The sequence below is a fragment of the Agelaius tricolor genome, unplaced genomic scaffold (genome assembly GCF_023055355.1).
Source record: "Agelaius tricolor isolate 1412-34295 unplaced genomic scaffold, bAgeTri1.0.p SCAF_38, whole genome shotgun sequence".
Lineage (NCBI taxonomy): Eukaryota > Metazoa > Chordata > Aves > Passeriformes > Icteridae > Agelaius > Agelaius tricolor.
In genome coordinates this window covers 2498975-2523586 of record NW_027269298.1, presented here as the reverse complement: position 1 = coordinate 2523586, position 24612 = coordinate 2498975, and the positions used below count along the sequence as shown (strand labels likewise).

Sequence of the window (24612 nt, the reverse complement as noted above, 5' to 3'; positions counted from 1 at the left end):
AATTATTGCTTTCATATCAATTAAAGCTTGCAAAGGCTTTGCAGGTCCTGGTGGTGTCATGGGTGGAATTTCCCCTCCTGGGTTTTGTTGTATTTGGGGTTTTTTTCGCAGTCCCGAGTCACAACAGAACAGTGGATGTTGCTATTAATATGTATTTGTTCAGAAAGGCATTGCCCATGTAATCACATCACTGCTGCCTTCTCAAGGGCAGAATTCCAGGGGGATAAAGGGCTGGGGAGCTGCTTCAGTGCAGCCAAGGACTGCAGAGTGCATTTCACCCCCCTGCTGCAGCTTTAGCAGGGGAAGGGGCTGTGGGCACCCATGGGTGAGGGTCTGGCACCTTCCCAGCCCTGGAGATGCTGTGGGAGCTCAGGGATGGTGCACTCATGGAATTCCTGCTCCCACTTCCATCCCTGCTCATCCTCTGCCTTTGCAAGTGCTTAAACTCATCAAAACCTGCCCAGGTGAGCTCAGCTGGTGAAGCAGAAATTACAAATCCCTTGCACAGCCTCGTTCCCTGCTCTCCAGTACCTCAATCCCTTTTCCATTTCCCTCTTACAGAACTACATGAACCCCCTGAGGCTGGTACTGACTCCCCAAGACATGGAAGCTATTTTTATCAATTTGGAGGTAACACCGTGGGCATTGTGCCTTAAATCTTTGTTCTTTTCACAGAAGCTCAGCCCTCTCCCTGCTTAGGAGGAGGTTTTCTGATTTCCTGTTAGATTTGTGCATTCACTTGGAGAGCTCCAGCCTTTCGTGTGCTGTGGAGCTTAAAGTGCTTTAGGAGACATTCTTTAACACTCAGTTTTAGAGGTGGGGAATATATGAACTCTAGGAAGGAAAACAATTCTATCTAGTGGATGTTTCAGGGCTGGGGCTCTGGATTTTAGCTGGTTTGGGCACAGGGTGATGAAGGGATTTGTTTCTACTGTGGTTTGCACAGGGTCTGGGTCAAAACCTCATCTCCTCCACTCCTTCCATCCCAAATCCTCCTCCCTCCCCACCCTGGGGCATTTCTCCCTGCTGGAATTACCCCCCTGTCCTCCAGGCCAGGCAGGGCTGCCTCCCACAGAACAACTTCCTTTACAAACACCTAAAAGAGGGAAAACCCTGCCTGGTGGAGGAGGGAATGTGCATTTCTCTGGGCTCTGTTTGCCCACCTGCTTTGAATGTGTGTGAAGTGTTGGCTGTTGCTTGGTTTTAGGACCTCATTAAAGTGCACTTCAGTTTCCTGAGAGCCATCGATGTCTCGATGATGTCTGGAGGAAGCAGCCTGGCAAAAGTGTTCCTGGAGTTCAAAGAGAGGTAAAGGAATCCCAGGCTTCAGGCAGCTCCAGTTTGAACAGATTTGGGTTATTTCTGGAGATTTAAACAGAGTTCTTGTTACTCTCTGCCTTCTCACTCTCTACTGCAGCCTGAAAGGAGGTTGGAGCCAGGTGGGGATCTGTCTTTTTTCTCAAGGAACAACAGGACAGGAGGAAATGGCCTCAAGTTCCACCAGGGGAGCTTTTGAATGGATATTAGTGAAAATTTCTTCACTGGGAAGGTTGTCAAGCACTGGAACAGGCTGCCCAGGGAGGTGGTGGGGTCTCAATCCCTGGGAGTGTCCAAAAATTGTGTGGCTGTGGTGCTTAGGGCCGTGGTTTAGTGGCAGTGCTGGGTTAGTGGTTGGACTCAGAGGTCTTTTTCCACCTTAATAATTCTGTGATTACAGAGATACCTTTCACAGCAGCCCAGGTTTGCATCCTGCACAGCAAACTGCTCTCAGGCAGCTGAAGCATCACTGAGAGCTGACAATAAGCAGCAAAACCCAACCACAGCTTCAGGTCACCCAGGGCAGAGGCTGGGACATCTCCCCTGTAACCACCAGCATCCCTTGGATCCCTGCTCCTGCAAATCCCTGGATTTTCCTTGAGCTCAGCATCCCCTGGGAGCCTGAATACCCAATGTGATTGTGGGGACAAAGATGATCTGGAATGGAGCAGAACCTCAGTGGCCTCGGGGGGTTTTGTGTGGTCTCTGCAAGGGCTGTGATGTGGTGGGGTGACTCCTGTGCAGGGCAGATCAGCCCTGCTCTGATCAAAGTGATTCCTCACCCTCAAAGAATCTCATCTTTGGCCCAGAGCTCATCCTGCACCTTCTGCACGATGAATAAATGTAAAAGTTTCTCTCACAAACAGAATCAATCCTGGCTTTTGGCAGCCGCAAGCAGGAGCACCCCAGCACGCAGAGATAAGGTTGATAAAAGCCTTTAATATCCTTAATACTAATCAAAGGGTGATTCATTGTGGAATGGTGCCAGGCTGTTATTTCACTGTGATTAAACCAGTGTCTAGACACAGAAATGCCATTCAGAAGTCAATAACTCCAGAAATACCATCTGCATTAATAACACACCGTGAGGTCACATCTTCCATCATTCTGGGGGCCTCTTGTTATAAAGGGCATTTTTTTTTTCTGGCTTAAATTACAAAAATATTCCAAAGAGGAATGCAAATAATTTCAAAATACTCATAAAACTCACTCAGGTGATTTTGATCTCCTGATTCCTGGCTCAGCCCCATGCATGCCAGTGCCATCCCTGGGGCTGAGCTGTGGGCACAGGGAGCAGGGAGGGGACACAGGAGGGGTTGTGCAGGTGACACTGCTGCCCAGAGAGGAGCACAAGGCTGGGTTTTGAGCCATTAAATCAATGTTTTCTTCTGTTAACATGCTGGTGGGAGCTGGCAGAATGCTTGGAGCTGGTGAGTTCATTGCAGATGGGTGAAGCAGCTGACCCTCTTCCTAAGGGAGCTTGCAGAGAACTTCCTGCAGGACCTGAAAGCCTTGGAGAGGTGTGAGGGAAGGAGAAAAAGCAGCTGTGAGGTGGTGATTGTGGATCTGAAGCTCTCTTCAGTCCATGGGGAATTTGGGGACATCAGTGCTGTGGGAAACTGCTGCTGAGGGGGGAGTTTGCCTTGGAGAAGTCCCTAAAATCAGATTTTTGGGGATGAAGAGTTTGGAGCAAGCTGATGTAAACAGGCAGAGTCCTTTCCTCCATCAGGAAAGTCAGGAATAACACATTTTACAGCAAGGGAGCTTCAGTGCAGGAGGAGGAGAAGGTGAACTCACTGGGGAGACAGCGTTGCCCCACCAAGAAGGGAACATGGACCTCCAGAGTCCTCACTGAATATGAGACCTTCCTCCACCAAATCTGTCCATGACAGACAACTCCTGCTGCCCTCCACATCCTTGGAGACATTCTGGCAAGATGATGCATTGCTCCTTGGCTTTGCAGGGGCCTTTTTTAAGGAAATAGTTTGTAAATCTCTTCCTCTGGAAGCCAGAGGATTGAATTTATGCTCCTGAAGCCTTTTTGAAGCTCTCCCAGTGCTGGCAAGGTAGATATTATTGTTCCTGTGCAGAAGTTGTCAGGGGGAAAAGGTGGAAGAATAATCTTTAGTGGCTGTGGCTCTGCTGGGGCTGTGGCTCCATAAATCTCTTTATTCACTTCCCTGCAGGGTGTGAATGTCCCATGTTTATGGAGCAACTGGGTCAGTGGTTCCCAGGTCATCTCCATCGAGAGATGAGGCCCCCAGATAATGGATGAGGTGCAGTTTGTGATGGAAGATGTGTCTTAGCAGCAGCAGCACAGTTAACAGCCAGAAAGGGGGAGAAAACCCAAACCTGTCAGGCAGGATTAATGAGGGAAAGGGGGGAATCCATGACAAAACTGCTCTTTTTTTGTCAGTGTTCAAATTTATAGCCCAGGGTGTCCATGCAGAGCTCCACTGTGTTTCCAAAGGCTGTGACAACATTCTTTTCCCAATTACCCAGGCTCTTGATCTCTAGGTCCCCGTGGCTCTTTCAAGAAGATGTGATTCTAAAATGTGACAAAGAACCATCATAGAATCACTGAAAGGTTTGGGTTGGAAGGGACCTTAAAATTCATCCCATTTCACCCCCTGCCATGGGCAGGGACACCTTCCACCATCCCAGGCTGCTCCAAGCCCCATCCAGCCTGGACTTGGATAATTCCAGGGTCAGCCACAAACTCTCTGGGCAACTTCTGACAGTCCCTCACCACCCTCACAAGGAAGAGTTTCATCCCACTATCTCATCTACCCCTCCAAAACCAGGCTCCTCTGCTCTGGCCACCCAGCCCCTTCTGTTCATCATGAGCTGCATCACCTCCCTGGGCTCTGGAAACTTCCAAATGTTCAGACATTGAAAATCTAAATGTCAAAAAGCCACACAATAAAAGAGTGTTTATCCTTTGCTAAGCAGGGAAAAGGGGGAATGGCTGTTTGCCTCGGCCTTTTGCTGTACACACATTTCTATATCTTTTATAGCAGCTTATAACTGCCAGCATTTCCAGTTAAACCTGTGATTTTCCTCCCTCCAGGCTGCTGATTTATGGCAAGTACTGCAGCCACATGGAATATGCCCAGAACACCCTGAACCACCTCCTTGCCAACCGGGAGGACGTGAGGCAGAAGGTGGAGGTGAGTGGGGGGTTAAGGGCTGTCCCCAGCCCCTGTCACAGCTTTGGGAAGGAGCTGCTGGAGCTGAGCATGGTGCCTGGGGAATGTCTGATTGACCAGGAGAGAAGAAGGCTGTCAGAGTGTGTTTGTGCTGCCACAGAGGCAGCAAAGCTGGGGGTTGTGCTGTCCTGACCCCTTCGTTTTTCCCCTTATCTCCTCACCAGACCCTCACTCTGTCCTTCCTCCCCAGGTTTATCCAAGTTAAAACAAACCAGGGATTTTATTTGAGTGAGACTGGCTGGGACAAGTTCTTAGAGCTGTGCAAAGAACAACTGAGCATCCCCAAAGCAGGAGCCACGTGGTTTTCCAAAGCCACCAGCAGCACTGGGGACCCTCAGAGGCAAACCCAAATCCCCAGGCAAACACCAGAATTCCTGCCCTGGCCCCCTTAGTGCAAACAGGGGCTGACCAGACATGAAGGGAATCAGAGGAGCCCCAGAAGGGCTGCACTGTTTGAGCTGCTCTTTTTACCCAGCTCTGATTCCTGCTTTGCTCTTGATGCTAATCAGAATTTGCCAGGCTGTCTGTCCACGTTACCTCACCTTCTGCAAATGTGCTTTGATTCCCTGTGTGAACCCAATCCAGGGGTAAAACTGCAGTTAGGAATTGTGTAAACTGTGCTCTCTGTGTCTCACACCAAGGCTGGAGCATCCAGTTGCTCCCTGCTTTTGCTGTGTCTCCCTCCCTCGTGGCAGCTCTGTCTCTGTCAGGTCACAGGGAGGGGCTGAAAATGGGTCCGGGCAAAGGCAATGGTGGCAAAACTTCCTGCAACCACAATTAGCTCATCTTAATGAGTTAATGCTCATCAGTGACTCCAGAGGCACAGGCTGCATGCTCAGTGCCAGCCCCTCACAGATCAGCTTGGCCCAGTGAGGAGGTGGCTGAGGCAGATGGGTTTCATTTGACATTTCCCCAGGTCTGGGAGCATTCATGCAGTGCCCTAATGAGCAGCATCTCATTAGGCTGGAGTGGCTCATTTGCATGGCAGTGGCTGGAACTGAGGGTCCAGCCCCTGGGATTAATCCCTGGATGACCTCTGTGGTGGGAGCCCAGCCCTGGCTGGGTGGCTGCAAGGACCACAGGTCTGTGGGCATCAGAACTGAGTTTACAGGAGCCAAACAAACATTCTCAAGACTTCAGAGACTTATTTTAGTCCCTGAAAACATTATTTTAGGTGGGAAGCTGTTGTTTTCTCACTGCTGATTTACTGATCTCCTTCCTAGGAATGCACACTAAAGGTCCAGGATGGGAAATTCAAATTGCAAGATCTGCTTGTGGTTCCAATGCAAAGAGTTTTGAAGTATCACCTCCTGTTAAAGGTAAGTTTTTCAGCACTGGCACTTCTCAGTCTGTAACATCTGTAGCATCTTTCACCTCTGTCAATGGAGGGTGAATCATTGCCAAATGCAGAGCAAGGGTTGGGATCTTTATACCCCTTCAAATCAAATAATTACTAGAGCTACTTAACAGGACATAATATTTGTGCTGTCTCCTAAAGTACAGTGTCCCAGGGTAATTCTGCACTTGCTAGCCATGAGAGGCACTTAATGAATATAAAATAAGCTTGCATATAATCTGATTATGTGTGAAATTCCTCCAGTCAGCTCCATGTAACAGATCTCTCAAGCACCAGCCCTTGGTGTGTTCCCTGTCCTGCAGCCACAGCTGCCTGCTTGGGCATCCCTGCATCCCTGGCACCTCCCTGGCATCCCTCCAGTCACCCTTGGAATGCCTGCAGCCACCCAGGCATCCCTGTCACCACCCTGACAACACTCAGGCAAACCCTGTCTGGTGCAAGCAGGGTCTGGGCACCTTTCCTAGCACATCCAAACTCTTTCTTTTTATTAATTTATATTTACTTTTATTATTTAATTGTTATTAATTTATATTTATCTTTTACTATTTAATTTTTTCTTATTTTTATTATTATTTATTATTTATTTCATTTTTATTATTTTCATATCTTTATATATTATTATATCTTTAATATATTTTTTATCTTTATTTTTATATTATTTATAATATTCTTATATTTTATATATTATTATATATTTTAATATATTTTATTATTTTTATTATTTTTATTTTATTATTTTTATTATTTTAATTATTTATTTTTATTATTTTATTTTTGTTTCAGGAGCTGCTCAGCCATTCCTCAGACAGGCCAGAGAAGCAGCAGCTGAAGGAGGCTCTGGAGGCAATGCAGGTACAGGAGGGTGAGAGTGGGGAGGGGGCTGTGCTGGCTTTGGGCTGCAGCAGAGCTCAGCATCCCTCTGCTCTGTGGAACAAAAATTTGGATGGAAAATCCATCCAGGAACAGCTCAAGGGAAGGCAAGGTCTGCTCCTTCTGGCCACTCCTGTGTGCACAGGTTGTCACTTGGTGTGGTGGCCTCACAGCAGATCCCTTGTCACCCCTGGGGCAGAGGGGGGAGCTGGGCTTTGTTGACAAGTCAGGACTTTTCCCTGGTTGCTGTTGTGTGTGCAGAGGCTGTGCCAGATCTGGCTTTTGTTTCTGCTGGGAGGGGTTTGGAGGAGCTCCAGAGGAACCAGCAAGTCAGGGAGTGTGGCAGCCATGGGAGCCTTCCCTGGGTGCTGTTAGCCAGGTGCTGGGTGGGAATCCTTTAATCCACCTTTTTTTTAAATTTTATTTTGTTAAAGGGACATTTTATTTTATTTTATTTTATTTTATTTTATTTTATTTTATTTTATTTTATTTTGTTAAACACCTGTTGTGTTTTCAACATTTGATGACTTTTGGCATCAGCACTTTGCTTTGCTACAAGTTGTTTTTTTTTTTCCAGCTTTTAGCTGGAGCCCCCAAAATCTTAGAAAAACCATCAGCAACAAAAAAAATCAGATTGTAGAATGATCCAAAGGTTTTCTGGCTGGGTTATGTCTCCCCACACACACATTCACAGCAGATCCACTGTCAGAGGAGCTGCCTGCAGGATGCTCTGGGGAGCACCTCAGGGTTCATCCCTGTGCTCGTGGTCACTTTGTTTTCCACCTCTGGGCTGCAGCTTTTGTAACAGGGCTGCATTTCCCGGCCCTTACATAAGCTGGGTGACCTTTCCAGCCATTCTGCTGCCAGCCCAGGGATGCAGAGCTGCTCTGGGGCTCTCTGTGGAGCTGAGGTGCTTTCAAGGACGTGGCGTTCCCAGCCTGCTGCTGTGGCCTCAGATGAACGCTGGGCCTGCTGACAGCAGCTCAGCCCCACTCCTGGCCTCATCACCCAGCACCACTGCTGAAAAAGAAATGTGTGTTTGCTCTGGCTCTGCTGCACGCTCAGCATTTGCTGCAGGAGGATGGTGATAACCATCAGGGAGGTTTCTCTCTCCTCCTCCCCATCACCAGGAGAGTGTGGGAGCAGTTCCGACCGCGCGGGGCTCGGGGGGTTTGGGAGCCATTCAGTTTGGTTTTAATTGATCTGTAAACCAAGGCTTAACTTCCAAATGATGTCTTTCATCACAAGTCCAGCCTTTCTGTCTGCTGTGCTGGCAGGCAGCAGACGTTGCTGCTGTCTGGGGTGGATGCAGTGACATTCCCAAAGGGATTCGGCTCCCTTTTATTTTGCTGGAATAGTTGGTTCTGCAAGGCAAGGGCAGGATTTGCACCAAAAAAAATCATTTGTAGTGGGGTTTTTTGGTGCAGGTACCAACCTCTGCCTTGGGAATGCCAGACTGAGCTCCCAGTGGTGGGGGAGAGGCAGCTCCCAGTGAAATTCCAGAGCAAACATTTGCAGGTTGTTGTTTCAAGTCCTGGTTGATGCTGGGGTTGTGTTTCCCTGGGATTGTGTTTCCCTGCTTCAGAATCCTTTTGGTTGTGTCATTTCTCATCACCATCCCTGCCAGCCCTTGGCCTGGTGGTGTTACAAGTATTGTCACGTAGATCTGTGATTATGGGATGTGATTAACCCTCCTTGTGTTGGGGAGCTGAGCCAGGTCTGACCCGGGGGGGATGTCTTAAAAAATCCCCTGCTCAGATTTAATCCAAGTTGACAAGAGCTGTTGTTGAGGTCAAGGAGGGAGCAGATAAGAAGCAAACAGGCACAGCAAATCTACTCTGAAAGGTGCAAGAAGTTGTTCCAGTGGAAGGGATGGTTCCTTCTCTTTGATGGATGAAAATTTGGGGTTTGGGGCCGCTGTGCTGCCATGGATTCGTGCATTGCCATGGATTCCTGCATTGCCATGGATTCGTGCATTGCCATCTTCTGGGAAATGGAAAACATTGCAGCACCTGCCTGGCTCTGTCACCTGCTCAGACTCCTGAGGGATTCAGGGAGCCAGGCTCATGTTTGTTCTCCTGGGTAAAGTAAAAATCACTATTCGCCCTTTTTTTCTTTTAAGGACTTGGCCATGTACATCAATGAAGTCAAGAGGGACAAAGAGACTTTGAAGAAAATAAGTGAATTTCAGAGCTCTATAGAAAACCTGGTAAAGTTGGAAAACCTCTTGAACCCAGTTTAATTTTATTATTATTAATTAATTAATTGATTATTGTTAATTAATTGATTATTATTATTATGTATTTGGGTTTTTTGGGCAATTACTACTTATTCTGATGTGCTGAAAGATCCCCATGTGTTCAGACTCTCTCATGATTTGCTGATGGCCCAGAGGTGGATGCTCCATCACAAAACTGCTTTGGCTGGGATGGAGAGTGGTTTCTTTTGCTGGTGTTACACTGAAAATGTTTCTTCAGCTTTTTCTCACATTATCAGTGTAGGGAGGACACAGAAGATCCTCAAGATGCCTATCTGGCTTTATTTAAAAAGAGGTTTTCTTTTGGTTTTAAGAGGACAGAGGTTAACTGAAAGGGGAGGGGAAGGGCTCATGTAAAAAGGCACAAAAATTTCAATCAGGTATTTTAATGAGAACTCATCCTCCAAACTGCAGAGGTGTCAAACACTCAGCCCTGTTGCTGTGCCTCAGCAGACCTGGAGGGGTGCTGGGTTTGGGGGCTTTAAGCCTTGCCTTCATTTGGAAACGATGAACTTTTAATTGATGGCTGTTTAACAGAGACAAAATCCTTAATTATTGTGGACACCCCTGAAAAATAGCTTATTGCAGGTGGGGAAGGGTTTGCAAAAAACGCTTTGGCTGCTGAGCCTTGCCCTGGGTGCCAGTGCTGGAGCTCTGGGGGTTCCTGGGGTCCTGTCCCCGTGCTCATGGCCAGGCTCCCCTTGGAGCATCCTCGCTCCCCTGGCTGGGGGTGCTGCTGCTCCCAGGGGCTTTGGCAGGGCTGGGGGGTGAATCCAGCCAGCCCTGGGTTCCCACCTGCCCAGGGCAGCGTTCCAGGCCCTGAGCCCTGCTTTGCTCCTGCAGCAAGTGAAGCTGGAGGAGTTTGGGAGGCCCAAGATCGACGGGGAGCTCAAGGTGCGCTCCATAGTGAACCACACCAAGCAGGACAGGTGAGTGAGTGGCCCCTGTTCCTAGTGTCCCCAAATTCAATGTGTCCTCATCTAATGATTCCCCCTGAGCTCATTTCTTTAATTACTGCCTGGAATTTCGCTGCCATAAGCCAGCATCCATGTGAAATCACAGCAGGACACAAACACTGAACACTGAGCCGGGGAGCTCCTCAGAACTTTACAAATCTTTCCCCCTGGATTTTTTAATGATGTGTTTGACTGGCTTGCTTGTTTATTTGCTTGCTTTGGGCAGGTATTTATTTTTATTTGATAAAGTGGTGATCGTCTGCAAGAGGAAAGGATACAATTATGAGCTGAAGGAAATTATTGAGCTGCTCTTCCACAAGATGACTGATGACCCCATGAATAACAAGGACATTAAGAAGGTAGGTGGACTAAGGATTAGCTCTGGAGACCATTTTGGAGCTGTTTCAGGGTAGTATGTTCCCATTAGCCTTTTAAAATAGGAAAAAAAGCTGGAAAATAAATGCTCAACTTTCAAGGCAGCCTTAAATAGCATTGGGAAATGTTTATTAATGTGGGGCTGGGCTGGATCCTTGACCTGTGTCCTGGCAGAACAGCCCTGAGGAGGCTGGGGTGGTTGGAGTTAGGAGGGAGGAAGCTGCTCTCTGCTTTCTGGCCCAGTGTCAGAGAGCAAACATCAGATGGGCAGGAGAGGAGGGCAGGGAGGAGGGAGGGAAGGTCCAGGATGTTCTTTCTCCCACAAGCTGCAGGGTGGAGGAGCCTGGAAAGGCAGCTTTGCACACCAGGCTGCCAGAATTGGCACTCAGAGCGCTGAAGGAACATCATTTCCCTGTGCTTTGATGCTCACTCTGCAGCCATGGAGGAAAAACCTCCCAGCTCTTGCTTTAAGTGAGCCCCTTTAGCTGAATCCACTCCCATGCCATGGGGAGAGCAGATGGGGTAAGGGACACTGGGGGTGAGAACAGCCAAGAGCTGCTGAGGGAATGCTGCTGGCTTTGTGTTTTAACGAAATCTCTCTCCACTTTGCTCTCCTATGCTTCCTAGTCCCATGGAAAAATGGTAAGCAGAGCACCCCTGTGGCTGTGGTGTGTTTGTGTGCAGCGTGCTGACGAGACAGGCTGAGCATATGTGCACTGGGCAGCTCACATGCTCCTCCTGGGCTGTCCCTTGCTGTCAGCCCCAGACAGAATGGCTGGGGAGGATCCAGTGGAGCAGAAGAATCTGTGTTCTCTCATCTGCCACCATGAAATCCTGCCTGCTCCAAGTGCACAGCGCCCAGGCGCTGCAGGCATCATTAACTGGGGATGTGTTGGAGAAACAGGGAGCTCTGCATCCTCCTCCTGCTGTCCCTGGCCATGGCTCAGCTCAGGGGGCAGGGACAGGCACTCAGAGCAGTCCCTGAGCTGTGTGAGTGGAGGTGTGGTGTGTTCTGCTGGGAGATCAGCTCTTTTTCCCCTTGCAGTGGTCCTACGGCTTCTACCTGATCCACCTGCAGGGCAAACAGGGCTTCCAGTTCTTCTGCAAGACTGAGGAGATGAAGAGGAAGTGGATGGAGCAGTTTGAAATGGCCATGTGAGCATGAGTGGCTGCTCTAGCCCTGGGTGCAGCTGCCAGGCATGGGGGGAAAGTGGTTTGTGCCATCAGGGCACTGCAGAGCAGCTCTGGCTGGGGAAGCTCATGGGGGTTGGATGGAGCTTGGAACTGTTCTCTGAGCATCCCCACCGAGGCATCTCTGACACTGAGAGGGGATATTGGCAAGAAATCCTTCCCAATTCCTTCTTTCCCTCCCCCAAAGGGTGGGCAGGCCCTGGCACAGGTGCCCAGAGGAGCTGTGGGTGCCCCTGGATCCCTGGCAGTGCCCAAGGCCAGGCTGGATGGGGTTGGAGCACCCTGGGATAGTGGGAGGTGTGGAATGGGATGGGATGATTTTAAATGCCCAACCCTGAGCTTTCTGTGGCTCTCTGGAAGGGCAGCTCACCCTGGTCCTGGCCATGGGGAAGCACCAGGGTGCAGCAGGAACAGGGTGGGGAGGGAGGGAGGTGCTGCAGGACCTGGTCCTGAGCACAGCAGGGCTTGGGCTGATGCTTAACTCAGGCCAAACCCACGACTCCTGTCCCAGGGGAAGGCAAAATCCTCCCTCCACAACCGAGCCCTGATCTCCTCCCACACTGGATTTGGTGTCTGTGTGGTGTCCAGGCTGTCACTGAGATGCCACAGCCCCCTGGGGACAGGCTGATAACCCCCAGCTCCTTTCCCTCAGGTCCAACATCAAGCCAGAGAAAGCCAATGCAAACCACCACAACTTCCAGATGTACACATTTGAAAAGACAACCAACTGCAAAGCCTGCAGGATGTTCCTGAGGTGAGCAGCAACCTTCCTGCTGTTCTGCAGTAAAACACAGAAAGAAAAATCTCAAAGCTGAGGCTGGATTAGGATTTTCTGACCTTTTTTTTTTTTTTTTTTTTTTTTTTTTGTGGCACAGAGGAACCTTCTACCAGGGCTATCTTTGCCCTAAATGTGGAGCAGGTGCTCACAAGGAGTGCTTGGAGATTATTCCTCCCTGCAAGATGGGTGAGTAATTTGATGAGCAGCTCATTGCTGCCCGTGAATGATCTGAGAAATTCACTTTATCAAACAATGATGTTTGTTAATGCATAAAAAAATACAAGTATGCTCCCACCCCACCTGCCAGGGCTGTAATTCACCTTGGTTGATGGTTTAAAATACAAACAAAGCAGCCAAAATTCTCCAAAACAAAGAGTTCATCCCATGGATGGCAGGGAATCACAGCAGCTCTGTGGGTGGGCATTGAAGAGAGATTCTCAATTCTTCATCATTTTACAGTGAAAGCAGGAGGGTCTGCAGCAGGGAGAGCATTTCTGATGAACAGAGAGCTCCTCTCTGGGCCCCAAATGTCCCAAAGTACAGCAGAGATTTGTGTCCTTGGTCTAAACTGGGCCAAGCTGGGGCTCCCCTGTGCCCAACTAGGGCAGACCCCTGGTGATGCTCCAGGGAGGGTCACAGGGGGGCTTTGGGAAGATTTTGGGTGAGGAGTGGAGGGAGGGAGGAACAAAACTGCAGGACTTGGTGGCAGTGAGGGAATGGCCCTGTGTGGCTCAGTCCCCCCCAGAGCAGAGCAGTGACCCAAGTGTCCCCACCTCTGCTTTGGCCTTCCTGATTCAGCTTCACACACTGGGACACTCAGAGCATCAGGAGAACCAGAAAATGGGGTTTGATGCCTGCTAAATTAACCCCTTCCCCACCATTTCTCTTGCAGGTTCTTCAGCAGACCAGGTACGTGCTTTGGCCTCTGCCTCACCCCCTGTGTCCCTGTCCAGCTCCTGGGAAGAGCCAGCCCTGGCCTCAGAGGGGTCTCACCTGTGGGACAGGACTGGGAGCACTGGGACTGGACTGGGGACAACTGGGACAGGATTGGGGACAACTGGGACAGGACTGGGACAGGACTGGGAGCACTGGGACAGGACTGGGACAACTGGGACAGGATTGGGGACCAGTAGGACAGGATTGGGACAACTGGGACAGGACTGGGAGCAGTGGGACAGGACTGGGGACCAGTGGCCTCCTGTCCAGCCTAGAACTGGCCCAGTTTAAGCAGCCCCAGAGCCCTCAGGAGGTGCCAGCACCCAGCTGGGGTGAGCACCATGGGCAGGGAGGTGCCAGGGAGTTTGGGGAGGGTTTTTCTCATGCCAGAGGCATCAGGTGGGTGCTGGTGGGGAGAGCTGAGGCTGATGTGTCCTCACTGAGTTTTTTTTCTCTTTCTTTGCAGGACTCACTGGGTGCAGGACCTGGTAAGGGCATTGCTGTGGGACAGAGGGCAGGGATGGGTTGTGGCTGTAGGAACCCCCAACATTGGGTGTTTGGGAGGGGGAGGCTCCTTCCAAACCCAGCAAAGAGCTTTAGTGCCTGCAGAAGGGTCCTGTGCTCCCCCATGGCCAGCCATGGGGCACTGGGGACTCTCCTGTCCCTGCTGCCCCTGAATTTCTTTGGTGCCCTCGTGCCCCAGGGCCAGCAAAGCTGCTGCCCATCACAGCCAGGAGAGCCTGGCACGACATCCTGGTGCCAAATCAACCCCCAGGGCAGAGCAGGCAGGTTCTGGCAGGGAGATTTGTTGCTGATGGGCAGCATCTTCCTGCTGGCATGTCCAGTGTGCTCAGGGCTCTGATGGGCCATCAGTCACAAAGGTTACTGCAAGAACTTTTTATCTTCCTGTGTTTAAAACTTGCCTGGACAGAGCTCTGGGCCTGCCCTGCCCCTGCTGTGGCTCAAAGGAGAAGAACAATTTGTTTTTGTGCTCTTTCTGATGGAAGGAAAGCCAAGCCTGGCAAAAAGAAACCTGAATCAAATTTGTGGTTAGAAAAAAAACAACAAATCCCAACAAAACAAGCACAGAGTGCTCTTGCTGGGAGGGGAGAGGCAGAGGTGGGGAGGCACTTTGAGGATAAACACTGTGGGTTTGGTGCACTGGGGGAAGTTTATTTAATGTGCAGTTGTTGGCGAGACAAGTGGACTTTGCCTGGGAGCTTCAGGGGCGTTCTGAGTCCCAGGTCCAGCTGATTTTCAGTGGTAGCTGAGTGTTCACTGCTCCCTTTTGCAATTGTGGGGTCTTGATGCTGGCCAGGCACTGCCTGGCAAGAGCTCCTCTCCTTGATTTCCCTCTCCTCTCCTGGGTTTGAGCTCCTTGGTGAGGCTCAGATCCAGGTGCAGGGCTGGGAGCTGGAGCTGCAGCTTGGCTGGGTCCCTCCTCTGGGTTTATTTTTGCTCAGGGAACTCAATCATGCATGTAACTGCAGGAGCCAAGAACATTCACTGTGGACACCATTCCTCTCTGCTTTCATGTTTCCTGCCCCTAAATCCTGCCTGCTGTGCCCTGTCAGGGGATGGGGAGAGCAACCTTCAGCAGGGGGGGTTCTCTTTGGGGTTTTTTCAGCTGGGACAAGGTTGTGAAACTGTTTTGCTTCTCTGCCAGGTCCTAAAATGGTGGCTGTTCAGAATTACCATGGAAACCCAGCCCCTCCTGGGAAGCCAGTGCTGACCTTTCAGATTGGGGACGTGATGGAGCTGCTGAGGGGGGACCCTGACTCACCGTGGTGGGAGGTGAGGGTGATTCCTCCTGGGAAGCTCCTAAACCAGTGATTTCTGCATTATCCCTTTGATTCTGGGGCTTTCCTGGTGCAGGGGTGTGCTGGGGGTTGGGAGGCAGTTTGGGGCCTGTCCCCACCCCTGCCCAGTGCCACCAGTGCTCGCCCCAGTCTGAGGCCCAGCTTGGCTTTGCAGGGGAGGCTGCTGCAGACCAAGAAGTCGGGTTATTTCCCCAGCTCCTCAGTGAAACCCTGCCCCGTGGATGCCAGGGTAAGTGCCAGACAGGGGACGGAGCTGGTGCTGCCAGCTGGGTGGGATTGTCCCTGTCACCCTTCTCAGCCCTTCCCTGGACCTTCAGCAAGGCCTCTGTCTCACAGGGGAGGTGGATCCCTCCTGCCATGGTGCAGGTGTCAGGGCAGGGTGATCCCAGCCCTGTTCCCAAGGCTGGGGTTGGCACCATTAGATCCAGCTCTGTTCCTTCTCTGACCCAGAGGCAGAGTGCTGCAGATCAGGCCCAGTGCAGGAAAACTGCATTTAGTTTGTTTTAATTGCTTTTAGCTGCTTGCTGTAATGTTGTCAGCTGCTTCCCAATTAAAAACCACTCAGGTAAATGAACAAACACAGCTGGGAGCGGGGAGGGAAATGCTCAGCTACAACACTGCCCTCCTCTGCCCAAGCCCAGAATCCAGGGAATGGCTTGGCAGAGGGAAGCCTCCCGTGGAGAGGAGCATCCCCCACGTGCTGCACAGCCCGAGGAGCTGCTGGCTCTGGACTAATGAGCAATTCTCCATTTGCAGCCCCCCAACAGCCGGCCGGCCTCGCGGGAGATCGACTACACGGCCTACCCCTGGTGAGTGGGCACAGACACAGACCAGCCTGGCCTTCTGGGTGCTGATTGCTCAGCAATCCTCTCCAGGAAGGAATTCCTCATGCAGACCAGCAGAGCTCTGCATCCAGCTTTGTCCGTGGCCATGGAGCTGCCACGGTGGTGGCTGGGGGGTGTTGAAAGCCCTGGCAGCAGCTCTGGGGGTTTCTTCACTGGTGGAGAAGGTCAGAGGCAAAAAGGGAGATGCTGGGTTCTCTTCCCATTTTCTGTGCCCAGAAATTGATTGTGGAAGGGAGGTGGCAACGGCTGCCTTGGCAGGAGAGGCTGTGCTTGGCTTGCCTGCTACTCTTTCTCTCCAGCTCCAGCCAGGTTTATGAATTCATGGATATAAATTAGCCCTGCTCTTCCAGCTCTTGCTGAGGCCTCATTAACCTGGAGGCTTATTCTCAATTAGTGGGGTTTTCCAGGTGTCAGGTACTTCAAAGGGAAGGGGCCACTCTGTGTGTGTGTTTCAGTGGCTCAGCAGCTTCTTGTATATCTCAGGGCACTTCCCTTCCTGCTCAGCATATTTCAGATGCTTCTCCACCTGCCTTCCATCCTTCATGCCTTTAAAAAAGATGTCTCTTTTTATCCAAAACGTGCCTGTTCAAAGGTACAAGTTCATTTTAATGAATTAAATGGACTAATTAACCTCTGGGCTCAGGTTTGCAGGGAACATGGAGAGGCACCAGACAGACAACCTGCTCAAGTCCCACGTCAGTGGCACCTACCTGATCCGGGAGCGGCCGGCTGAGGCCGAGCGCTTTGCCATCAGTATTAAGTGAGTAATTCCCCCTTTAGGAACTTAATAATTCAACATTTCTCACCCACAGAGGTCGAGCCAGGGCTGGAGCACGTGTCTGTGGGTTTTTTTGAGTGCCTTTGCTGTCGTTGGCAGGTTCAACGAGGAGGTGAAGCACATCAAGGTGGTGGAGAAGGACAACTGGATCCACATCACGGAGGCCAAGAAGTTTGAGAGCTTGCTGGTGGGTTTCTGTTCCCCCTTGTAGCACTGCCTCTGCTACAGGGGGGTGGCAGAGACAGCCAGGTGCCTCTCCTTCCTCCCCAGGAGCTGGTTGAGTACTACCAGAGCCACTCTCTGAAGGAGAGCTTCAAGCAGCTGGACACAACTCTGAAATACCCCTACAAATCCCGGGAGCGCTCTACCTCCAGGACCTTCACCCGCTCCCCAGGTAAACCCAGCTGGGCTCACATGGAAAACATTCCTGCCCCCTCCTGCCAGCTCTAGGAGCAGTGGATGAAGGAATTGACAGCTTCTCTCTAGGGTTTGAGCTGCTCACTTTGCAGCTTAGTCCTTCAGGGCTGGTGGCATTTTCAGGATGGGTCTCGCCGGAGGTGGTGGGGTCTGGCCAAGCTGGGGCTCTCTGAAGGGACAGTTTTTGCTGGGACAGGCTGGTTCCCCTCCTGTGGTTTTCCACCCTGTGGTTTGCCCACCCTCTGGTTGGGAGCAGGGATGTGATGTTCACTTGGTGGGATTTATCCTGTCTCTCCCACCCACGTGAGATGTTTGTGTTTTAATGGATCTGGTTCCAGTGTCACTTGTGGTGGTTTGAATCCCAGTGGGACTCCTTTAATGGAGGTGATGGGTGAAGGGGTAAGTCTGTATCTAAAAGAAAGGAAAAATCAAAATAAACAGGAGGAAAAAAGTACAATAATGCAAGACGTTGTTTTGTCCAAAAACCTGAGTGCAGAACTAACTGCTTTATGGGGAAAAATAACTTTTAAATATTTTTCTCCATGGTGTATTTAGAAAAGAATACCAAAGGAAGATAGGTTTTAGAAGCTGGTTAAATATCTTTTTGCATCAAATACAACCCTAGGATGAATTTTGAGTCCCCAGTGGCTGTGGGGCTGTGGCCAGACCTTTTCTCAGCTGTCCCAGCTTGGAGCCCTTGCAAAGACCCTCTGCATGCTTTGCCCTGAATCCCTCCATCAGCTTTTAAAGCATTGTGCCTTATAATATTTTATTTTAATTTCCTTTTTAATGCGTGTTCTGCCTCTTTCTGTTTCTCTCTAACCTCTTTGCAGCCTCCTGCGCTTCCTACAACTTTTCTTTTCTCAGTCCTCAGGGCCTCAACTTTTCTTCTCAGAGCTCCTCCAGTCCCTTCTGGTCAGGTACCAGTGCCTCTCCCTGCTGGAGAGACCTGCCACCATCCCCAGCTTGAAAGCCATCACCAGTGGGACCTGTGGGGTCCCCCCTGTCCCTCCATCCCCACAGGCAGTTCAGGGGGTCCCCAGTGCTGCCCTGGGAAATCACTTAATTAGCTGAATTAACCATGGCTTCGTTGGCAGCAAAATGCACTCCCCAAAATCGAGGCAGGGAGGAGATGGACTTGTTGCTGTTTGAGAAAAGGGGCTAAAATTAACCCAAAAAAAGGGGATGTAGCACTTTGGGATCTCATGATGTACTTCAAGCTCGACCTGGTTATCCCATGTGTCTCACCCTGAGCATCAGCATCTCACCCTGTGCCAGCCTGCCCCTCCTTGTCCTCCAGGAGAACATCCCAGGGTTTGAGCTCTGCTCTCTGGGGCTGCTCAGGAGCCCCTTGCTGAGGGGACAGGGACACAGCTGTGCTCTCAGCTGTGTTTTGGGGCTCAGTGTCCCTGCAGAGAGAGCAGTGCCATCCTTTCCAGGCTGGTGTCATCCTCCCTCCTGATGGGATCAGAGCAAATTCCTGCCAGAGTTTCTTCCCACTGAAGTTTTTATCTTTCAGTCTCGACAGAGAAAATCAACCAGCAAAGCCACGTGTGCCTTCCTTGGTGCTGTGGCTGGGAAGAGCACTGAACTTTTCAAGCACAAATCTGGGATTTTGAGATTCTCTAACTGCATAGAAAGTATTGCAGGAGGTTTTCTGTGTAGCAAGGGGCTCTGAGCAAGCTCCTGATGACAGAGCTCAAAGCTGCCATGATTTCTGTCCATCCTCCAGCCTGGCTGCCTGGCCAGGATGGACAAACCCTCCAGTGGTTGCACATTGTGTGTCCAACACCATCATCATCCTCATCTCCTTCCATGCCAAGAGCTGAAAACCTGGGCAAAGCTTTCCCTCAAACTGTGTTCAACCTTGGTTTGCACACTTTTAGAGTTGAAATTAACCCTTGGAAATCCTGGGAGAAAGAGGGGAGTGAAGCACAGCATCCCCTCAGGGTGTTTATTCCTTTTTTTGTGAACTTCAGAGGATGTGCATTTTTCTCCTCCTCTGCCCATCCCATCCCTCCACTGTGGTTCTCCAGCCTTTTTTCCCTGTGCCCAGACCTTGGGGCAGGAATGCTGAGTGCTGCCCCTGCCTTCCCCCTCCTTGTGCTTCCCCTGAGCATCCCCTGCCTGAAGTGATGGAGATCCTTGGGGCTGTGCTCCTGGGATGGCTCCTGGGCTCATCTCCTCATCCCAAGGTGCTGCTCAGTCTCAGGGTTTGGCACCATTTGGTCTCTAATGGGACCAAGGGGCAGGAGCAGGGAGGTTCCAGGTTAGGAGCTGGTTCCTCCTCATGGCAAAGCACACAGGATTCACTCAACACCTCTAGGAGAACCCATTCCCAGTAACTCTGGTTTTGAGGTAGCTTAAATCCAAGTTGATTCACAAAGTGGTTCCATCAGGTGCTGGGCGCTGGGTGGCAGCTCCACAGGGCAATCTCCCAGAGCTCACACTGAGAGCTGGACAGCATTTCCCCATCATTTCTTTGTTAATGGTTGTGTGTTCCTATGAAATCCTCCCTTTTACCACCTCCCAAAAGTGCCCTTCCACCCCAGTGACCCCCACCAAACCCCTGACCAGCAGAGAGGAGCTTCCCAAGCCCACAGAACCCTTCAAACCCATCAGGAACCCATCAGTTTAACCCTGACCACCCCACCGGTGACGCCACCCCTCCCTCCGAGCAGCTCCAGCTCTCAGTGCCACAGTGGGAAACCCAGGTTGAACCTCTGCAAGCTTTCCCCAGGCTTCAGCCAGCGTGGGGCTGCTGCTGAGGCCGTGCTCTGTCCCCTGGCAGTGTTCACCCCCCGGGTCATAGGCACGGCCGTGGCACGGTACAACTTCGCGGCGCGGGACATGCGGGAGCTGTCGCTGCGCGAGGGGGACGTGGTGAAGATCTACAGCAGGATTGGAGGGGACCAGGGATGGTGGAAGGGGGAGACCAACGGAAGGGTGAGTGCCTCCAGGGGAATTCCTGCCCTGTTCCTGCTCTCCTCACAAGAGGGAAGGGTCTTGTGTTCGTGGGGTTCCCCAGACAAAGGAGGGAACGATGAATCTGACTCCATCAGTTCTCAGAGAAGGCTAATTTAGCCTTCTAAGATATTATAGCATCTTAAAATAAGATTTTATATTATTTATATTATGTTTTTTATTATTATAGTATCTTATTTTAAGATTATAGTATCTTATTTTAAGATACTATATTATATAAAAGAATACCAAGCTAAACTATGCTAAAGAATACAGAAAGGATACTTACAGAAAGCTAAAAAGATAACAATGAAAACTCGTGACTCTTTCCAGAGTCTTGACACAGCCTGGGACTGATTGGCCAAAGAGTGAAAACAGTTCACACCAGAAACCAATGAAACAACCACCTGTTGGTAAACAATCTCCAAATATATTCCAAAGCAGCAAAACACAGGAGAGGCAAATGAGATAATATTGTTTTCATTTTTCTCTGAGGCTTCTCAGCTTCCCAGGAGAAGAATCCTGGGCAAGGGGATTTTTCCAGAAAATGTGACAGTGGCAGAAGGGGGTGTGTCTCGTGTCCTCTCACTCTTTGCTGGATTCTGGGTGGGTTGTCCCCTCATGAGAGCCACCTCTGTGTGGCCATTTGGTGCTTTGTGACAGTGGGCACACAGGTGGGTGGGAGCGTGTGGTGGGAGGGTCTGACCTTCCCTGAACCCATGGAGGATGTCTGCAGGCCCTGCAGGGGGAAGGCTCAGCAGCCTGCTGGCTTGGTCTGCTATCCCACAGATTCTGCAGCTCTGGAGACAGATTCTTCCTGCCTGGTGCCTCGCAGGCAGTGTGTCCAAGGTGATTAGTCCATCCCAAATTAGGGTGATTAGGGCTCACACCATCAGGAACTGGCACATCCAGGACTGGCAACAGCATTTAATGGCAGGGCAATCATCCCAGTGACAGGACAGGAGCTCCATTATAAAACCAGAGTTGGAAGGGCCTCACAAGGATCACGGTGTCCAACTATAGTTGATGTTTTTGCCCCTGATGAAGGAGAGGAAGGACGAGGAAGACTCCATCTTATCAGAAGGCTAATTAATTAGTTAATTATGCTATATTATTCTATATTATATTACATTACATCTAAACTGAATCTGCCAAGCACCCAACTGCCCAGAATCTCGTGACTGTCACCCAACAGTCCCCATGCACACACACCTGGCCCTGATGGGCCAAGGAAACAAAACACCTTCACTCTGGGTGAACAATCTCCATATTGCATTCTACTTTGGCACAGCAAATCAGATAAGAATTGTTCTTCCTTTCTCTGAGGTTCAGAGAATGTGAATCCCAGAAATATTCTTGGGAAGGATTGTGCCTGGCTTTTCTCTGTGAAGAGAAATGTGGGGCTACATCCAACTCTTGGCCCTGCACAGGACACCCCAGCAACCCCACCCTGAGTTCTCCAAATCCTTGAACTCCAGCAGGCTTTGTGCTGTGTCCCTGGAGCTTCCCAGCCCCCATCTCACCTGTCCTGTCCCCCCACAGGTGGGCTGGTTTCCCTCGACCTACGTGGAGGAGGAGGGCGTGCAGTGACCGCGGCCGTGGCCGCTGGAAGTCGTCGAGCGCCCGGAGCCAGCAGCTGCAGCCTGAGCACACTGTCCCCGTGCTGGACACCTCCCAGGACTGTCCCTGCAGCCCCTCAGGACCCCCCCTGTGTGCAGGCTGCCCCAGCCTGGCCCCCTGTTCCGTGTACAGAAGATTGCTGGGCTGTGGGATGGCGCCGCTGGAGAGCCCCGGGAGAGCCGCGCTCTCCCTGATGGACAGAGCTCAGAGACTCTGGGTGCCCAGCAGGGCGTGGGCACTGCACCCCTCCTGTGGCAGGGGCTTCTAACAGCCACCCTGGGGATGCTGGAGGGAGGCTGAGGCTGGAGGTTTTGTGCCTGGGTGAGAATTTGGGGGTTCCAGGGCAGGGAGCCCCAAGGATGCAATGCAGACCCTCTGCCACACGCTCAGGGGGGTGCCCAGGTCAGGATTTTGGCAGTGGCCCTGGCAGCCATGGGCAGCACCGTGCTGTGGCCAGGGTGGGGACACCTGGCCCGGGAGGAGGAGAGGGCTGTGAGCATTGGAAGCGACCTCCAGGTCAGCCAGGAGGGGAAAGAGCCATTTTGGCACCCCCAAGCCCATTTTCTTCACAGTCACCTCAGTCCCACCATCCTTGCTGCAGGCAGGGGGTGCCCAGGGAGCAGACTGGTCCCACTGGTGAGCAGGAGGTCCCAGTGCATTGCAGGACTGGAGATGTGCTCCACACAAGGGTTTCAGAGGCCACCAAGGCACCAGGTACATGCAGAGGATGTGTCCGTGGGTCTGTCCTCCCCAAGCCAGGCTGATTTTCCTTGCAGCTGTGACAATTCCCACCTCATGAGCTCAGGGTGAACCCACCTGAACAAGGGCTATGGTATCCAGTCCTGAATCCTGTCCCTGAGCTGTGAAAGCATCTCCTCTTCCCAGCTGTGTGCACTTTTGGGGGCTGGCAGCGTTGCCCCCCACTCTTCCTCTTCCTCCCACAGGCTGTTCCTGCTGCTGCTGTCAAGTAAAGGTCCGTGTGTTGTGACATTCCCTCCGTGTCCTGAGCACCCTCTGTCCTTCCCAAAGTGCAAATACAAACAAAACACCTGTGTGGGAGCGTGGCAGGGAACAGATTCCCTGTATCTGAGCCCCAGGAGCTGCCTCTCTGAATACCTGGGATTTTGAGCTGGTGCTTCCATGCTCTGCTGTTGTTCCCCTGAGATTTGGGGTGGTTCCTGCTGTGGGATCCCTGCTGCAAGTCTGGGAGATGCCAGCGCTGGTGGGGTGAGCAGTGCTGCTGCCCTCAGCCCCAGAACCATGTTTGGGCTAAGAAATGGAAGAGTTTGGATCTCTCAGTGATGCTCACTTGGGAATCACATGCTGCTGCTCAGTGACAAGCCCAGAGCCCCCCTGCTTTGCTCCCTGTTCCTGCTGGAGCTCTGGGAGTGCCCCAGCTCATGTGGTGTGAGGTGGGAGCAGCAGGGTCTGGCCAGGGCAGAGGGGAGGTGACAGGGGCACGGGGGGCTCAGGGCATTCCCAAGGTACTGTTTGGTGCTAACCCCTCCCAGCCAGCCCCTCCATGCTCAGTTTGAGGGCAGCAGCCAGCAGGGAGCTGAGAATTCCCTGCCCCTGTGCAGGGCAGAGGGTCCCATTGCCATTGCAGAGGCTGTGCTGGAGCTGAGGGGGCATTTTGGGTGGGTGGGACACACAAACTCCTGGCGGCTCCTGTTCTTCCTCACATCCTAAAGCCTTACAGCCCTTCCTTTTTAACGTGGCCAATTGTGTAAGGTGGCAAGGGCATCACCCTTGGGAGAGCACAGCCCTGTCCCAGGGACCCCAAAGGGACCCCCACCCTCTGCCTGCCCTGCCAAACCCCCTCCCCCAGAGAGCTCTCCCTCTTGTGTTTACTGGTGTAAGAAACTTGTTAAAAAAAAAAGAGATTGTTCTGTTTGTAAGTAATTATTCAGCCATTTGCCACAAATATATCTGTGAATAAGAAAGGGAAATGTTGTTTTTTTATGATGGCGAGAAAATTGGATGTATTATTTTAGGTCGTCGCAAGAACATTCGGAATTGCAATGGGATGAGTTGGAAAATAATATGTAAATTCCTTGGGTTTTTCCTTTGCACTGCACTAACTGGGGTAGGGTGGAGGGGGGTTTAAAGATAAAGCTGTTTGTTTAATGGAATAGTTTATAGCTGGGAATTTGGAAATCATTTGGAATAGCTTGTAATGCTGGAATAGAAACTTTAGCTGCTACTTAGAAACCCTTTTGCATGTGGTTTTTCCAGGCCTTTTTAAGTTACAATTCAGCAAAGTAAATTCCCCAACGGAAAAAAACCAAAATAAAATGTAATTTTGCTGATAGGTTTTTTTTTCCAGGCATGGTTTTTAATGTACCAGGGGTGTCAGGGTCATGGTCACTAAACCCCCTTGGCTACACTGGGGCTCAGGGGAGATGGGAGCTCCCAGGGATGATGGATCCTTCCTGATATGAACAGTAAGTGCTTTTACCCTCCAAAATTTGGAGTAGATCCCTCCTGTTCCTGTCAGGCTCCTTCTCATTCCTGGAGCAGCTGCCACTCCTGCAGTTGTCCCATCCAGGAGTTTCCCTGTGACTCCTCTCCTTTTTCTGAGCTGATTTTCACCCTGCAGGGTGAAGGAAAGAGGCTGATTTTCCATGGCTTTTAGTCACTCCTGGATATCATATTCCACAATCCCACCTGGCCCTGCAGGCAGCAGCATGTTCCAGAGCAATAAAAAAGCTGCACAGTTGCTCATAAAAACCCGAGGTGGTTGTTCAGGAGGCCTCACCTTGAGCAGGGATGTGATGTCCCTGTGAGCTGCCATGTCATTTCATTAACAACATGAATTTTTCCCACCCTTGGAGGCCCCAGTGCTTCACTTTTCCCAGGTTCAGCTGGAAGGGGATGTACAGGGAGCAGAGGGGTTTTACTCACAGAATCAGGACGTGAGCT

At 51.0% G+C, this 24612-nt stretch overlaps 1 protein-coding gene across 7 annotated transcripts in view; it reads left to right on the top strand.

The window, feature by feature from the left end:
• VAV2 (vav guanine nucleotide exchange factor 2) overlaps positions 1 to 24001 on the top strand; it is a 120211-nt gene extending 96210 nt beyond the window's left edge. For 2 of the 7 annotated variants that reach the window (XM_071453926.1, XM_071453924.1), the window contains 23 exons: positions 562 to 630; positions 1208 to 1308; positions 4388 to 4487; positions 5750 to 5845; positions 6667 to 6735; positions 8876 to 8962; positions 9854 to 9939; positions 10193 to 10325; positions 10969 to 10983; positions 11387 to 11496; positions 12185 to 12286; positions 12408 to 12496; positions 13203 to 13219; positions 13713 to 13734; positions 14913 to 15040; positions 15221 to 15295; positions 15823 to 15875; positions 16555 to 16671; positions 16789 to 16876; positions 16960 to 17083; positions 17940 to 18026; positions 19898 to 20052; positions 21613 to 24001. In XM_071453926.1, coding sequence (XP_071310027.1) covers positions 562 to 630; positions 1208 to 1308; positions 4388 to 4487; positions 5750 to 5845; positions 6667 to 6735; positions 8876 to 8962; positions 9854 to 9939; positions 10193 to 10325; positions 10969 to 10983; positions 11387 to 11496; positions 12185 to 12286; positions 12408 to 12496; positions 13203 to 13219; positions 13713 to 13734; positions 14913 to 15040; positions 15221 to 15295; positions 15823 to 15875; positions 16555 to 16671; positions 16789 to 16876; positions 16960 to 17083; positions 17940 to 18026; positions 19898 to 20052; positions 21613 to 21660 — 1971 coding nt within the window. In that variant the 3' untranslated portion in view covers positions 21661 to 24001. Of the gene's footprint in view, positions 1 to 561; positions 631 to 1207; positions 1309 to 4387; positions 4488 to 5749; positions 5846 to 6666; positions 6736 to 8875; positions 8963 to 9853; positions 9940 to 10192; positions 10326 to 10968; positions 10984 to 11386; positions 11497 to 12184; positions 12287 to 12407; positions 12497 to 13202; positions 13220 to 13712; positions 13735 to 14912; positions 15041 to 15220; positions 15296 to 15822; positions 15876 to 16554; positions 16672 to 16788; positions 16877 to 16959; positions 17084 to 17939; positions 18027 to 19897; positions 20053 to 21612 lie in introns of those variants that run through there. The other 5 variants (XM_071453927.1, XM_071453925.1, XM_071453928.1 and 2 more) reach the window with 4 other exon arrangements.
• Positions 24002 to 24612: the final 611 nt, after the last annotated feature.